The sequence below is a fragment of the Thunnus albacares genome, chromosome 16, assembly GCF_914725855.1.
Source record: "Thunnus albacares chromosome 16, fThuAlb1.1, whole genome shotgun sequence".
In the NCBI taxonomy this organism is placed as follows: domain Eukaryota; kingdom Metazoa; phylum Chordata; class Actinopteri; order Scombriformes; family Scombridae; genus Thunnus; species Thunnus albacares.
Window position 1 is genome coordinate 23,537,913 of NC_058121.1, and position 17,255 is coordinate 23,555,167.

The following is a 17,255-nucleotide window of genomic DNA, read 5'->3' on the forward strand; positions in this document are numbered from 1 at the left end:
GTGTGTTAAGCTTCCATCTGCACCTCCATATCTCCTCCAGTGTAATTTGCAGTGCCACATCCAGTGTTGCTCTCAACTCTGCAACAAATCAGAGCTTCAGTAAACAACAAGTCGACTCTTTCCTTACTTGTGTTCTCCTCATCTCTTCCAACTGTCTTTATCATCCAAATCACTGGATGACAGGACTGGATAATGTGCCTGAAATGAATATCACTTAAATGAGGAAAAAAATGTCATGATATCAGTCTAAAACCGTTTAAATTCACATTTGAATTATCAAATTGATATTCCACTATTATATGTTATGTAAGGCAGAACTCTTCACACAAACTTCAGTAACTTTTATATTAAAATAAGTTCAAGTTTATTAGTATATCACAATATCACACAAAAACGAGTGCTTTACAGAGTGATAGAACATCAGAAACTACGTTATGACGTTATAACATCCCCACACACACAAAGCTAATTGAAAGATAAATTAAATAGAGCTAGTGACGCTCTGTAAACGCAACCACGTTTCTATGCTGTACAAGGAACCTCACTCCTGACTGGGTTACTATCTTATCACTATTTTTACTCTTTGGAGCCGTTTCTAAATAAACTATGGTGACCAAACTCTGCATAATGAAGGAACATATCACATAGTGCAGCAGTGTGACTCATTGATGTGTTTTTAATAGTTTTTGGATGACAACGGAGGTCTATGGCACAGAGGAACAAGATATATCAGGCTTTGGATGCACACGCAATACTTGTTAGTTGATTAGTTCATTGTTGGTTTGGATCCAAATATGACATTTGTTGAAAATTAGAAAAATATAGAAAATCAACAGGCAAATCCTTTAAGCTTATTTTTCAAAGAAAGATAGTAGGATGTTGATTCGACTTGACTTGGTGGCAGCTGCATTTTGGACGCTCCAGTTTTCTCTGTTCCCTCAAAGTAGAGGTCTTCACAGATCCTCTTGATTCTGGGGAACCAAGACTCAACCCGGGACCTGAGGCAGACCGGATCCAAATTATACTCAGTTGGGTCAGGGAGGGTAAGAGTAAGAGTGTCAGCATGTCTGATATCTGAATGGATCAGAGTGTACGCAGTATTAGCTTTGATCACATGGTACGTCATAATCACTGCAGGAGAAAATATTTTAGGAAATCAGCTGCATATTTAAAATATTAATGATGATAAATGATTATTAAAAAAAAAAAGATTCACAGATATTAAATTGGTGGAAAATTATCATCTTCTGTCTGTCTGTCTATCAGAATATTTTATTGCAGCATTTGAAAACAGGACTTTTTATTATTATAGCTCCTATGACTTTATCTTAGTTCTGTAGACATTACCATTATGCTCTTTCTGTTTGCTATTTGATCGATCAAACTGCTGCTGGTACTGGAGTTCTCTCTCTATTAGGGTCTCTTCAGGTCAACCGCATTTGGGTCTATTTGGATCGAGACTGTGCTCAGGTCTTTGGTTGGATCTGTTCTTTTTTTTTTTTTTTAAATTGATTAATACACGTCAGGTTTGGTTAGGTTTTCTATGGGTCTGTTCCCCAAACATTTTGAACCTCAAAGGTCACTGTTAAGATGGTTTCCAGTTGGTCAGCAGCAGGGGTGGAGCAGCGATTTTAAAAGTGTGGGGGTTCTAGAGGTGGTACTTGAGCACGGCAACCCCCCGCCTCCGAGCCCTGTTCCAGTCTCAACATGTCAAATCAAAATGACTGCCATGCATTTAAACAATTTTTTCTACTACTGTAGTTGTAACCACTGCTTCAGCTTACTGTAAAGTAATTACTGAGACCATATGAGTTTAACAACTCAGCAGAATTCAGGTCTCATAGCAGTTTACTTCTTACATCCAGTTATTTGTATGAATTGCTGTACTGGTGCATAGCCATCCTTATTATACTTAAGATAATCACAGAGTATCTTTATCCTACTTCCTTACATACCTTATAGACATGAAATTAAAGGAAACTTATGCTTCCATTAAAATGAAATGGATAGTTAGAGATGCATAACAAATTGAACCCTGGTAACAAATCAGTAAAGAGTCATTTCTGAGTCCATGGACTAGTACAACCTAAACTGTCTTCAATTTTTTTTTTAAAAGTGTTTAATAGGAATTCAAAGGGGACCTTTAATTGTCTTTAATTGGGAAATTAAATACCAAACGTTGTCCAGGAGGTTTTGTATCAGCAGGCGTCAGTTCCTCTCCAACAGCCACAGGGAAGAAGAGGTCCCTCTTCATCTGAAATCCACCTCAAAGCTAACAGGAGAAAATCACATCAGCAGGTGATTTGAGGCTAGTGAGTGCAGAGAGTGAACAATTGGCTCTCACAGGCCACAGCTACAACCATCTGAACCCTTTTTAAGCTCAATATTAAATAGTTATATTACTGTGGTTTAGCTTTAATTCACAATACAAACTATAGCTCATTCTAACTTATATTAAATGCAAAACACACATTAACGTTACTCTCTAACATAAGGAGTAAAACTATGACGTCTAAAGCAACATATTCCTTTGACATTTAGGTTAAAATAGCATGAACTATGTGAGTTTACATTCTGGACACAGAGGTAACTTGTACATATTCTTGCCAAAGTCCGTCCAGCACGGTGGCTAATTAGCGATTAGCTTAACTCACGATTAGCGATTGGCATGCTAATAAACATGAATTTGGTCGTTAAGACTTTACCATAAGGCAGACAGATGTTACACATCTTAAATGTGAATGCTCACCTTTGTCTATGACTATTTAAAAACGACAATAGAAGTGACTTTAAAAACCAAATTTGCCACCTGGCTTACATTTAGGATAGCCTATTTCATTTATGTTCAATGATATTAGCTGAGCTGATACATCACATAACAGGACAAAGTTACAAAATAAAATTCTACATTACTAACTAGTTAAATATCTGTTTCATACCTCTGATCTGTTATTCTGTAATCTGTTATCACAGCCAGCAGCGAGTAACAGAAGCACCATTGCTGAATGCACAAACATAACTTTACTATACTTCAACTGTTTACTCTTCCCTGGCCTTAACATTATTGGACCCATGATCAACAGTTTTTTAAAAAAGGATCAAAATTGATGCAACAGTTCCAGAAATATGAGGTCAAGTGACATATGCAGTTTATCAGAGCCTCAAAAAGTGTTGTAGTACTGCCCAACACCTGGAAAAAACACTGCGATGTGTAAAATTGGTGGAGTTCCCCTTTAAAATGGTTCAAATTTTCCTTGGACTCCAGCCCTCCATGAGTAGTTGTGGATTATATCACCTGGTTGTAATTTGGATCTGTTTCCAAGTTGGTAAAATGCTTGAATTTGTGAAGCTCATAATCCAACAAACATGTTGTGTCTAGTGCATTTAGTATCTCTCTGAATGTCTTCTTTCACTTCTTTGTATGTTTTCTGTCATCATCCACAGAATGTAATGAAGTCAAGCTCAGCTGCAATGAAAAGTAATCTCAGAATAAAAGAAGCACCATGTTTTTACTCTGCATATAATTCCTCTGGTTGTTTTCTCTGCCAGCTCGCCTCTGTAGAAGACAGGACCCAGCTGTGTGTGTGTGTGTGTGTGTGTGTGTGTGTGTGTGTGTGTTTTCAGGCCTGTGCTACCAGTGGTCATGCTATTCTAGATAAGCTCTGGAGGTGGCAGATCTTGTGAATGCAGCTCTCTCTGGCTTTTCATTTGAACCCTTTTTGCTGCGGTCACCCACACGCTTTGCTGCGATCACTTTCAGCCTCCACTCTGAAAATGTAGTGAATGTTTTTTTAAATGCAAATAACCCCATACATGAAGAGAGATACCCCCCCCCCCCAACCAGGGAGGGATTAGCTGGAAGAACTGCATCAGCAATAGGATATAGTTATACGTTGAAACAGAAATGAAATGTTTTTAGCAGCACATTTTAGCTGGTTGTTGAACAGGTGTAAATGCATCCATCTCTGCAGGATGCACTTGTAGACTTTAACTATAGCAGTGTTTGTGCTGCTGTCATAAGTAAGGGGTCTCACGATTTCCCAAAATCCACAATTCTTTCGATTTTAAGGTCATGATTCTATTTGATTTTCAATTTAAATTTTATTTCTTTCAGCACTGATGGCTACGCTGTTAAACTATCAAGTCCTGATTTGTACAGATCAACAGATCATTGGTTTTATGCCTTGACACTCTAAATAATTGATTGGAAATGTAATAACAACAGCTTATGCAGTTTGTTCCCAAACGACTGGTGAAATCACACTGTCGTAAAAAAAATAAAGAAGACAATTCTATATCTTGGTGGCTTTTTGCAGGCAAGGAAACTCAAGCTGTTGTTGTAAAGTTCACTTCTGCCATCTAGTGGCTCCTCTTTTAACTGCAGCGTTCACTCTTCACATCAAACAGCAGCAGGTGCCAGTCGAGCTCTCGATAGCAAGAAAACCTAATGCATAAAAAGCATAATGATCAAACAGCCTGATTGTAATATCCAAATGGACTTTGATAGAATGATGTGTTTAAGAACCACCACATTAATTTTGTAGGTAGGCGGGGGCAGAGAGAAAAAAATACCGGGAGAATCGTGAACCTGTTTGTAAATTCGAAGGTTGAACCCGAACGCTCGTTTTAATAGATTTTTGATTTAGATCAATATGAGCTGATCAGCAGAGTGAAGAGCCACATCCAGAGTTCAACAGGCAGCAAGTTAATATTATTTATCTCAAGACATAGTGGGCAGTTTTGACAGTTTTGGATGGAGATGTAGCTCAGTGAGAGGAGTTGTTGAGTAACTCAGGTTTCTGTAGCTTTTTTCTTATCAAATCTGAATCCTTTTGAACCATTTATCAAATCTAATTTTGTGCAGGTTTAGCTTTTAACAATTGCATGTCACAAACAAGTAAAACTCAAAGCTCTCTAATCACTTTTTAGTTGTCAGAGAAGGCAGAAAATAATGAATGATTGCAGTCCATAAATACAACCTGAAAATGTTAAATATGTATCTGACACATCGAGATATCAGCAGCAGCCGACTGACTTTTACATCTTATTTTTCATGAGCTGTTTTCTCCTGAAACTGCGAAGTTAATCAGCTTAAAATATTGAAAATATTAAAGTATTAACTGGGGAGATTTTCGTGAAATCGAAGACTCGCTTTTCCTTCTCATTAAACTATAAAAACATAATCATAGAGTGCACAAGCAAAGTATAAACATCTGGTTGCAGTTCTCTGATTCCAGCTTCTCAAATGTGAATATTTTCTGGTTTCTTTAGTCTTCTATGACAGCAGACTGAATATTTTTGTGTTGTGAACTGTTGGTCGGTACAAACAAAGACATTTGAGGACGTCATCTTGAGCTTTCAGGTGAACAGTGATCATTTTTCACCATTTTCTGACATTTTATAGACTGAAAAACGAATTGGTTAATTGAGAAAATAAATGTCAGATGAATTGATAATGAAAATAATCGTTTGTTGCAGCCCTAATGAAAAGGATTTTAACTTAAAGACCCTTAAAGTAATTTAAAAATACAACAATTTGTGTTTTTAAAATCTGATTTCCACCAGTTTTTTTCACAAAATGAACTAATAAAAATAAAATATTGGCGCTTTTTAAATAAAAAAAAAAGGATTATAATGAGCCCTGTGATGTTTTCCTCTTCACATCTGTTAGTTCGCTGGCATCAAGTGTGTGTGTGTGTGTGTGTGTGTGTGTGTGTGTGTGTGTGTGTGTGTGTGTGTTGTATATTGGCAGAAATTTAAAGTTGGCTGTGATACACACGAGGATGAAGCTTAAAAAGCTGCATGTGGGGAAAAAAAGTGTGTGTGTGTGTTTGTCTGTGTGTGTTTGTATGTGTGTGTTAGCTGAACCTGCTGATACAGCAGAGATACCAGGTGTAATAGAGCGAGACCCGTTTATAGGAGTCAGCCTCTAATGCACTGCAGAGCAAGCACACACACACACACACACACACACACACACAGACACACACACGTCCTCATACATTTACATGCAGAGCCAGATCTTCTCTGCTGCTGCTGCTGCTGTAAAAGAAACATAATGTTAAACAGTTTTGCTGTTGTAAACGGTGACACACACACACACACACACACACACACACACAGTCTAGCCGGCATGTTTTCCACTCGGTGATGCTAGAGGCCACGCATGGCTGAGAAGCGGAGTGTGTGAGTGATGGAAAAAGTAAAAGAAGGAGAAAAAAAAGGATGAAATAAAAAGGAGGAATGACACGAAGGGTTAAGATAGTTATGGAGGAATCGATAAGGACCAGGAGGACGGGGGTCTGGAAGAGACCGATGCCGGGAGTGTGTGTGTTGGGTTTTCATCCATCGTCGGGATTAAAGAGGAAGTGGAGGAAATGGTGAACAGGAGGAGAGGAAGCACGTTGACAGGAGGAGGAGGAGGAGGAGGTGGAGGAGGAGGAGGATTAATCTGCTGGTCAGTAAACATGAGGTGAAGCCAGGAAGAGGAAGAAGCTTCCTCTTTAATCTACAACAAACAGTTAGGATTTGTTCTGAGCTGTTTATTCAGACTCTGTGGGCTTTCCTCCTTGAATCCAAAACACTCAGGCCAGTTTACCCCTCCGCTCAGCCTCAAATCGAATTTAGGTGGCATTGTTTCTGAAGAGCAACCCCAGAGTCCCAGTCACATAATCCTATTAAGCAAATGTATTTTATTTTTTATGCTTCGAGACAATGACACCAAGGAGGTCCAAACTTCCGTCCTTTCTCCTTGTTCTTTGGATCATTCAAACATTATTAAACATTTATAAAAAGCTTTTAGTTTGCCAAAACAAAATGACATTTGATATATATATATCTAGATAGAGATGAAGTCATAAACATTTCTGCTGATCTTAAAGATTCACTTAAGCTTAAGTAGAGCATGACAAAAGAGTTCAATTAACTGCAAACAGAAGATTTATTTAAGTAAATGAATTATTCAAAAAAACATACACAAATCTTCAATCTTGTCAGTATAAATCCTAATAAAACCCCCTGCAGTGCATAATATGTACAGCCAGGGAGCTTATATCATATGAGCACCATGACTTTTGCCATTAAAAAAAAGGAACAGCATGTGAAATGTGTCTTTTAACACCAGAGAAAGCAGATATTAAAGGGGAACTCCGCTGAATTTCTAAAGCAAAGTGAGTTTACAGGTCTTTGGGAGCGACCATGTCTCCTAGAACTTATGTTTCTACTAAATTGCAACAGGAAATATATTTTAAGGAAACCTAATGTCATCTAATAATTGTAATAATAGCCTAATCAGAGTAAAAAAATGTCTCATGTAACAGGTGGCACTCGAGTAACCACCTAAATCAAACCACCTCGAGGGGGAAGTCGTCACATCGCTCTGGATTCCGCCATATTTCTCTTTTGGGTGTTGCCATGGCATGAATTTGGGGGCAGAGCTTCTACAGGTGGCCTGATCTGTCCCGATCGGAGGGAATTTTCAATCGGGTTTATAGGGGTTGGTGTAAACCTTTGATAATCCGTTCAAAAGGAAGAAATTAGCGCCTAATAACCATGTAAATGCTTAATCTGATTGTTTCTCTCTGGTTGGAATAAATATATTCGTTCTACGCATGTTTGCCCCACGTAGGGGTAACATTAGCTGACATAATGATAGACAGAGAGAGAAAGAGAGAGCATGTGTATGAAGTTAGCAATATAGCTGTGAACAGTGCAGTGTTTTTACAGTTTAGGCTATTTGTCAGTGAATAAATGCCACAACTCCTCAAGACTCAAGTTCCCGTGTCCTGTTTGCCACCTGCTGATTAAAGTGAAGAGGGTTAGCCCTGAAGTTAGCGACAATGGGTTAGCTTAACCTCACCCCCCATTGTTGGGCTGATGGTGGCTGGTAGTAACATTTTGACATACTGCCCTGTTCCGATTAAATGCGTCAGCACATGTAAACACCAGAACATGTTAGATTACATCTCATGTAAACAGTTGACCGAAATCTTCCATCAGAAGGAAAAGAAGCGTGCACGTGTAACCGCAGCTACTTTGCACGACGCTTGTTCATTTGAAGCAAACTGACTCCATGTTTGGCTTAAAGGAGGAAAGACTGCAGAGTTGATTAAACCTCTCAGAACCTGCTGGCTGTAAAATGAAAGAGGAGGAGGAGGAGGAGGAGGAGGATGAGAGAGGAGGAAGAAGAGGAGAGGAGAATGTAAAGGTTCTGCTTGATGATTGTCGCAGTGTTGGCAGACCCTCAACCTCCAGCCAGGAACACACACACACACACACACACACACACACACACACACACAGAGAGTTGGGTTGATGCCATAATGAAGTGGCCCCTGAAATGACTCCCTCGCCTCACAAGAGAATAAGTTATGTTGGGACACACATAAAACCCGACGTCTAAAGGAACTCAAAACACTCTGGCTGTCGTGTTCCCCTCAATTAACCTCTTTGTCTTCCTGTCTCTCTCCATCTGTCTTAAGTTACATTTCTCTCTCTCTCTCATTATATAAATATATATATACTAACTTATTCATGCTTTTATTTCAAATAGATTAGATTATTGCAGTGCTCTTTTTACTGGTCCTCCGAAGCAGCCAGTTGAAAAATGTCAGTGTATTCAGAGCTTTGCTGGTAAACTTTTAAGCAAAACAAGGAAGAGGGAGCGTGTTAGCCTGGTTTTAGCTACACTCCGTTGACCCCCAGTATCTTTTAGAATAGATTTTAACATTATTTTATTTGTTTTTAAAGCTTTTAATGGTTTGGGACTGGCTGACATCGCAGACTCTCTGTCGTTTTATAATCCTTCAAAAGCTCTTAGATGTTCCACTTCTGGATTTTTGAATACGCATAATTATACACACAAGAAAAAAGAAAACGCAGCTTCAAGAGCTATAAGAGATGTGGGCTCTGTGAACATTTTTAAACAACAGCTTTAATTTGGCTTTTAATTAATGTCATTCTTGTTATTTTTTGCTAATTCTCTCATTTAATTATTCTTACTGGTCTCTGTTTTTACTGTCGCTCGTCTTTCTCTCTACATTTGACTCTTCTTCTCCTCTTTACACACAACCTCCATTTCTTAGTTTTTTTTTTTGCTGCCAAAGTGCCCATGAGCAGCAGCTCAGAGGTCTCCAGTACAGAGCATGTCGGGTAAATCTCTACTCTCTGTCTCTCTCAGGTGACGGGACGCTCAGAATCTGGGAGGTGAAGAGCGCAGCGTGTCGATTGGTCATCCCGGCGCACAAGGCTGAGATCCTCAGCTGTGATTGGTGTAAATACGACCAGGTAACTGCCCACCACCTTCTGCTGCCTCACACAAGTTCACACTGTTAAAAACACAATGGAAATAAACTTCACTGTGCTTCACTGTGTTAATAATGGATGCAAATACAGTTAACCTGCATTATTTTAGTGTAGAATACTATGAACTAAGCAAATAAGAGTTTGGTTTGATCCCCTTAATTCTGGGTTAAAATGCAGTTAAGAATTGTTCAAATGAAATAAATCAATAATCTTTAGTCTTTAGTGTAGCTATAGTTTAGTTTAAATGCAGTTTGGCAGCTTATCTTAAATGCATATTATCTTTTTTTTTAACTTTAAATAGTTGTAATAAAGTTTATTCTTAATTAAAAGACATATAGTGGAAGTTATTCAAGTTTAAAATGCATATATTGAGCTGTAGTTTGGTTTTATGTTCTTCATTTGGGGTAAAAATGCAGTTAAGAAGTGTTAAATAAAATAAACAAGCATTCAATGAGCTTTATTCATTTGTTTATGCATTTAGAGAGCTAAAGTTTACTTCAAATGCGTTTTAGCAGCTTTATTCTACTTCAAATGCATTTCATAAAACTTATTCTTAAGTTCATTCTTTATTCTTCTTATTCTAAAGTTTATTTACTGAATTTTATTCAGGTTTTTAAAAAATGCACATAATTATGGCTTAAATGCAGTTAAAGGTAAAGTTGGCCATTCTAATCCAGTACATTTTTTGTCACATTCAGCAAATATCTCCTCACAGTCCACTAGCCGTCCCTTCTGTGTGTCCACAAACACACCAGCTCTGTAAATGAACATGTAAACACAGCGGCTCGGAGTGAGCAGTACAACATTACTCCAGCCAATCAGCAGGGGGTGTTCATGCTCGTGCACAGGACGGGGGGAAGTCATCGCATTGCTCTGGATTCCACCGTATTTCACTTTTGGTGGTTGCCATGGCAATGCCTGTCCATGAATTTGGGGACGAAGCTTCTGAAGGAGCACAAAGGGAGGGGTGTTTTTTTTTGTGTGTGTGTGTGTTTAGTTGAAATCCCAACAATCTTTCTCCACAATGACTGACTCTACCTTTAAATTAGTTACTGAAGGTATTTTAGTGTGAAAATACAATTAATTAGACATATAGTTTAAAATGTAGTTGGTTAATAAAAACCAGTTGGTATTTCTGTTGAAATTCATTTAAGCAGCTTTATTCTACTTTAAAACTCTTTTATTAATCTTCACTCATTGTTTAAAGTGCATTTAACCAACATATTCTTTCATAATTGTGAGTTTTTATATCAGTGATTTGATGTTTTTGTGCAGAACATTGTGGCCACAGGCTCGGTAGACTGCAGCGTGTGTGTCTGGGATCTGAGGAACGTCCGACATCCTGTCAATCAACTGCTAGGCCACACCTACGCCATCCGCAGAGTCAAGGTACACACACACATACACAAACACCACACATTCAGGTTTTTCACCACACACACTCCGTTAAATGTCATGTAACAATTTGTTCTCAGAATTTAGAGCAAAGTGTGTGTGTTGCGGCAGAGATGTAGTACAGCGCCTGACAGCATCAAAACACCCACTTAAATGGACCTAATAAGACCACTCACACACACACACACACACACACACACACACACACACACACACACACACACACACACACACATATACACACACACACACACACATTAGAAGTGTGTGGGTGTATGTGTGAGAAAACAGACAGCTGCAGGCAAGTCACCAAACACATCCCAGTTACTCAGATTAGGCACACGTCACTTCACACTCACATACTGTACGTCAGGAATACACACACACACACACACACACACACACACACACACAAACTTATAACTGCAAACAGAAACTCTTGCATGCACAAACAGAAACCTGAGTCCATCCAATCAAGGACCTGTCTTATACTCAAGTTGTGTTTTTCAGGACAGGTGCCACCAATCGATCGAGAAAAGAAGTGACTGTTATACTCTGTGTGTGTGTGTGTGTGTGTGTGTGTGTGTGTGTGTGTGTGTGTGTGTGTTTGCAAATCTGTCGGCTGGTATTAATGTAGTGGAGGGAGCAGAAAGGAGACGAAGCGATTTCATGATCAGCAGAAAATGAGAAAAGAGCGACAGACGGAGACACGTTCTATCCAAATGTCAAGTTCATTTTGAGAGTGTTTAAAAGGAAAATTCAGTTTTTTAAATGTTCTATTTATAGTTTTTATCAAAACTGTTGAGATTTTGCGATGCAGTGATGCAGAGTCCAACAGGGAAGGAACACAAAAGATCATAAAGTATGTACACAAGGTGTAGCAAACGTTGGAAGTACAGTGTAAATGAAACGTATTCTCACATGCAACCACAGGAGTTGGCTCTGGTTGGTTGGTTGGTGGCTCTGGAGATTACATCACTATTACCAAATGTTCCTGTAAATAAATTTAGACACATCTTTTATGTCTCTTACTGGATATAATTCCTTGAGTAGTTTTCCCAAAAACTGCCATTATTTATACTGTTAAATGAGGTTAAACTGGACTGGATGTGTAGGATAGTGGAAACAGAAGTTATTCTGACATTAATCATCATAGATTTCATTCAAACACCAAACTTCACTAATATAAACATGCATCAACAAGCTATGGTCATATCACAGGTATATTTTCTGTAATTTAAAGCAGTTTTTTGCAGATTTTGGAGGGAGAGAGTTCAGGTCTCCTGGTTTAATGGTTCAGGGGCTGAGATTTAGATCAAACTAATAGTCAGACTTAAGATTAACATGTTAATACATAAGTTCCACAATGCTGTTTATCTTAAATATGAACAATTCATGAATTCTGGGTAAATTGAGACTTATTAACCCTTTCATGCATGGTGTCCACTACAGTGGACACATTTCAAAATTCAAAATATTAAAAAAAAAAGTTACTAACATGATTTTTCACTTGTTTATGAGTAAAAATAAACAATCAAATTTTTTTTCACCCTGTGATTTAATAATTCATGCATAAAAGAGTTAAATTAAAAAAAAAATCTGGCAGACTTTTCTTATTAACTGTTGTTAACTGTAGGGAAACTGGTCATCATGCTGTAGATTAGCCGTAACAATGAAATACCTTTTCCATTATTTTTAATAACTGATATTAAACTGATAGAAGTGATGGACAAAACTAGAAAAAAACTTCTTATTTTTCATTCAAATGATGCAAACAAATGAATTCACACATCTATTAACGAGAAAAGCTACTCAGCCAATAAATGTATTTGTTCTTTATCTACAAATAAAACACGTCGTCCTCTAAAAAGGTATAAAATGATTCTGCAGAACTAAAAAGAATTTACTTCAAAATTTACATTTAAATGATTTAAATGGAAAAAACAAGCAAATAAACATGAACAGTGTGTATTAGAGTTGAAATACTGACAATAAAACTCAACGTCAGACAGAAGACATTAGCAGAGAAATGATTGTGTATTTTATCATCACAGCTGCTCAGTGTCTCGTTATATTTGTTGTTTTTGCTTCGGTGATAAACGTTTTTTTTTTGTTGATAACGTCCATAAAGTAGCTATAAAACAAATAGAGAGGCAGGAACAAAGAGGAAAAGAGAAACGTGTTAAACGAGGCCGTTTGTATCCTCCTGATAGGAAAGGTGAAACTGTCAGATGCACAGAGGGGGAACAAATGAACGAATAAATTAATTTAAGAGTGCTTAGCTGTCAGTTAGTGAAATGACTCTCTGCGGACTCTTCTCTCTCAGTCTCTCGACGTCGGCACAATCCTGTAACTGCTGAGCAGAAAATAGGCTGCTCGACCTGCCTGAAGCTGTGTTTCACTTTGATGGAGAAAATGTCACGATTTTTTTTTTAAGAATTCACACCTTTTTACAGGATTAAGAGCAACTTCCAACAAGAGACTTTAGTCCAACATTAAAACAGCTCAGAACAGATGAAATAAATGTAACCCAGCAAGATGAAGATGAAGATGCACAATATTAAGTTTTTCCCACTACAACAACATTTTTATTTTGAAAGGATAACTTCCTCCGCATGGACTAACAGTGTGACCCAATCGAATTGATTCTTTTTTTTAGATAAACAGATTAGCTAACCCATTAATCTTGATGATTAAAACACAATTAAAAGCTAAATTATATACAATAACTAAATACACTCAATAAAATATAAAAAAATAGAATAGAGACTAAAGATAGAACAAAAACTACACTATACTGTGTGTTGAATATACACTGTACAATAATATTAATACACTTTAATACACTGTACATTAGTGCAAAGCCGTTTTCACATATGAACTCTGGACAGTGTCCAGAATCACAGGAAGTCCTCTCTCTGGAGAATCAGGTCCTCACATTGTCTGGAGTTGCCCTTTCACACATGTAACAGGAGACTGTCCGTGTCAGACGTGTTCTCAGCTACTGTTTGGTTTAGGTGAGGAGTGGCGCCTGGGTAGAGTGTGCAGGAGGGAGGACATGATGCAAAAAGTACGCTGCGGTTGTAATTCTGCAGTTTTAAGCTTTTCACCAGAAATAAATCGGCTTTTATCTTATGAGAAATCACAGGAAATCCTCTCTTCCATTAGCGCTAGCTTCACAGCGGAGCGTTCAGGCTTAATCAAAACAATACAGCTTATAGCCGGCCTGCTGTGTTTATCCAGCGCCGGCCGCATGATAGAAATATCATCAACACGCCCGCTCGCTCACTGTGATTTCACCGGAAAATGACCTGCTATATTCTCACATGGGCTCAATCAGACTTTGTACCAGGCAGCTGGCAGAGTAAAGTCTGTTTAATGTCCGGTCCAACTGATTCAGACATTTACCTTCACACACACACATACACACACACACACCTTCTCCGGATAATGTCTGGAAAATTTCAGGGTTGCAGTGCATGTGTGAAAGGGGCTCGAGTCAGGTGGATATTCCTGAAAGCTGTACAGTAAGGTGCAGGATTGTCCATGGATCATAAACAGAATTATCTGTACATTGAATATATGTAATATATTAATAATTTAACAGTATATTTGTATAATAATAGTATTTATTGTTTGTTCATTTTGTTTTTGACTTTCCCTTTTTTTTTAAACATCTCTTTATTGTCTTTTACAAAACAAAACAAACAAAAATAATAATCTGAACAATTACAATACAGAGCATTGTGATTAACACACATAAAATAACATAAAAAACAACAACAGCACAGCCCTATTAGCAGTCAAATCAGTTCATCATTTTGTATGTTATTATGTTCAGGAAATTGTAAAAAAACATTCCAAATTTTCCAGAACTTATAAAGTTTGTTTTTGGTGAAGAAGCTCATCTTCACAAGAGCGAAGTGAAAAGTCGTTCCTTTCACTGGGAAATTCCACAGTTTAACAAACAGATGAATTACATGACATTTTAGCATTTTCCTGATTTAGATTTTGTATTTTTCTTCCTTCAGTTTTCTGCGTTCAGTAAGACGGTGTTGGCTTCCTGCTCGTACGACTTCACTGTCAGGTAAGATCAACTCTGCCTCTTTTATTACTTTCTTCTTCTTCTTCTTCTTCTTCTTCGCTTGTGTGATGTTTCCCTTTATATGTTTTAGTCCTGATCATTAAGCGCTGTTACACCTTTTGATAAAAGTTCTTTAACCTCTTACCAGGTGCCCCCATGTTTGTGCACAAAACAATGTTCCCAATATATAAAGGTTACTGTTCTTCAACCATTCATTTAAAAAGGCAACTCTTTAAATTTTACAACCAAAGTTACAGAGTTAAAGGAAGTTGTCATGGGTTTGTTGGTGGTTGTGTCACTGTAAAACACCAGAATTAAAGTAAACCACCAAAATATCAGTGTCTCAGCCACGACTTTGAGGTACGTGTGTAAGTAGTTTTATAATAGTGAGCAGTGGAAATGAAGTTGCAGGTTTAAGTTTAACGTGTCGGCCCGAAGAAACGACAGTCAACAGAGAGAAGAGAAGAAATGCAAACAGTGAGGCTGAGATAAGAACTCGTCTAAAGCTCATCTAAATATTGTTTAAACACAAGTCAAGATGACACATTTGAACAAATATTCCTGATATTAACTTCACTCTACAATGGCAAGTTCAACTCAGGAGTACAAAGTCCTGAGAACAGGTGGACGCAGTATGATCATTTGCCGGAAGAACAGCTGTGTTTTTGCTGATATCACCAATTCAGCTCAGCTCTGGTGATTAATCTTCAACACAGCTGTACCTGACTGTACCGTGACAAAATATTATCCACTCAAAGCTCCACTGACAGTTTTTCTCAAGAGGAAATGACAGTGAGATGGAGTCAATTATGTAGTAATAATAAAAATCCAAACTGTAGCTTAATAAAATAAAACAAAATTTAATATAGAAGGATCTATTCATTTTAATAAATGTATATTCATAGATTTTAATTGAAATGTGTTGGTATCTGTACATACAAGGAGTCCAAAGTCTGCAGAGGCAGCGTGAAGCTTCACTTTACCTTTACTTACATTTACTTTACCAAAATATCATCTAAAAGGAATTACATCATAGATCAAAATGCTACAGAGACATAAGAACTAGCGGTGAATCACCAAAGCGAAGGCCGGGATGATAACGGACGTTGACCAGCTGATCATCTCAGGAGTCGGACTGCTGCACCTGAAAAAATATTCAAACTTGATAAGTCCAGACAAATCAGCTCCCGAGGTACCGTAGCCTCGATAAAACGAGCAGAGCGAGAACACGTCCGGTCATTTGGACTGTACTTGGCCAGACGCAGACTTTGAATTGGAACCCAGTTCACAAAGCAGCTCTATAAAGAAATGTTTTCCCAGTTTAGTTTGGAAGTAAAGTATACATGATTTATAGTTTAGTAGCTAAAACTTGCAGAAACACTGATGTGGTCCTTTCAACTTTAAGTTTAGTTTAATTTAGTTTAGAATCCAGACTTGTAATGACGTTTATCTGCGATTATAAAACACAAGTTTGACTTTTTGAAACTTTTCTACGAGGTTAAAAGAAAGAAGCGGCGGATGCGGTCGTACGCTTACGCTCCTTTTTCTCTTAGTTACTGACCAAAGCGGATGGATGGTGTCACCTTAGGAGTAGTAATGGGTAAGGACACGGTTTGATAATATGTGTGATAAAGTTAACTGGTGTGTGAGATGGAGAGAGAGAGAGAGAGAGAGAGAGAGAGAAGAGGGAGCAGAGAGAGACAAAAGACACAATGAGCTGTTCCTTTATTGAGCTGCAGAGGCTGACTTAATAGAATCTGTAATTTCAAGCAAGACCGCCTCTGTGTTTCTTATGAGAATATGCTGCTGCTTAGTCTTTCCCCCCTTTCTCTCTCTCTCTCTCTCTCTCTCTCTCTCCATCCCAGAGATAGTTTTCATTTAGTTTCCGCAGCCCTACATCCATCCGACACCGGGCCTCATTAAGTCTGCTGACGGATCTATTTTATCTTTATGTGTGTCGATCGGATGGATAGATATGACAGGGAGAGGGACGGCAGTTTGGCAACACATATGTCGACAAATCTGCAGATTTTCAACTTTCTGTCTCAGAAATCCCCTTCCCCATCATTTTGGTTTCATGAATGTCTCCAAATGACTCAATTCGGCTTCAGTTGTGTCCCTGAGCAAAACATGGAGGGATGATTGGTATCACGCTGGAAGAGGGATGATGCTGAAATAAATAAGATGTTGGATATTTCAGACAATGGAGAGAGAGAGAGAGAGAGAGAGCCTGAGGGAAAGAAGGTAGTCTGAAAGATAAATGTGTTGAGAGCTGGCTCTTTGCCAAACCCTGTGTTTTATTGATCCGTGCTTTCATTGGCTCAAATACTCCATGCTGAGTACAGATTTCATTAACATACACACACACACACACAGAGTCATGTTTCCATCACTTCAGAGAACATTACATTGATTTGCGTTTATTTCCTGGAGACGTATCCTAACCTTAACCATAACCCTAAACATTAAACCA

General features: G+C 38.1%; 1 protein-coding gene across 5 annotated transcripts in view; it reads left to right on the forward strand.

Annotated features, from left to right (window-relative positions):
• The window catches only part of pex7 (peroxisomal biogenesis factor 7), a 60,948-nt gene that overhangs the window by 16,870 nt on the left and 26,823 nt on the right, over positions 1–17,255 (forward strand). For all 5 annotated transcript variants that reach the window (XM_044377471.1, XM_044377470.1, XM_044377468.1 and 2 more), the window contains exons 7-9: positions 9,179–9,285; positions 10,579–10,692; positions 14,730–14,785. In XM_044377471.1, coding sequence (XP_044233406.1) covers positions 9,179–9,285; positions 10,579–10,692; positions 14,730–14,785 — 277 coding nt within the window. The remainder of the gene's footprint in view (positions 1–9,178; positions 9,286–10,578; positions 10,693–14,729; positions 14,786–17,255) is intronic.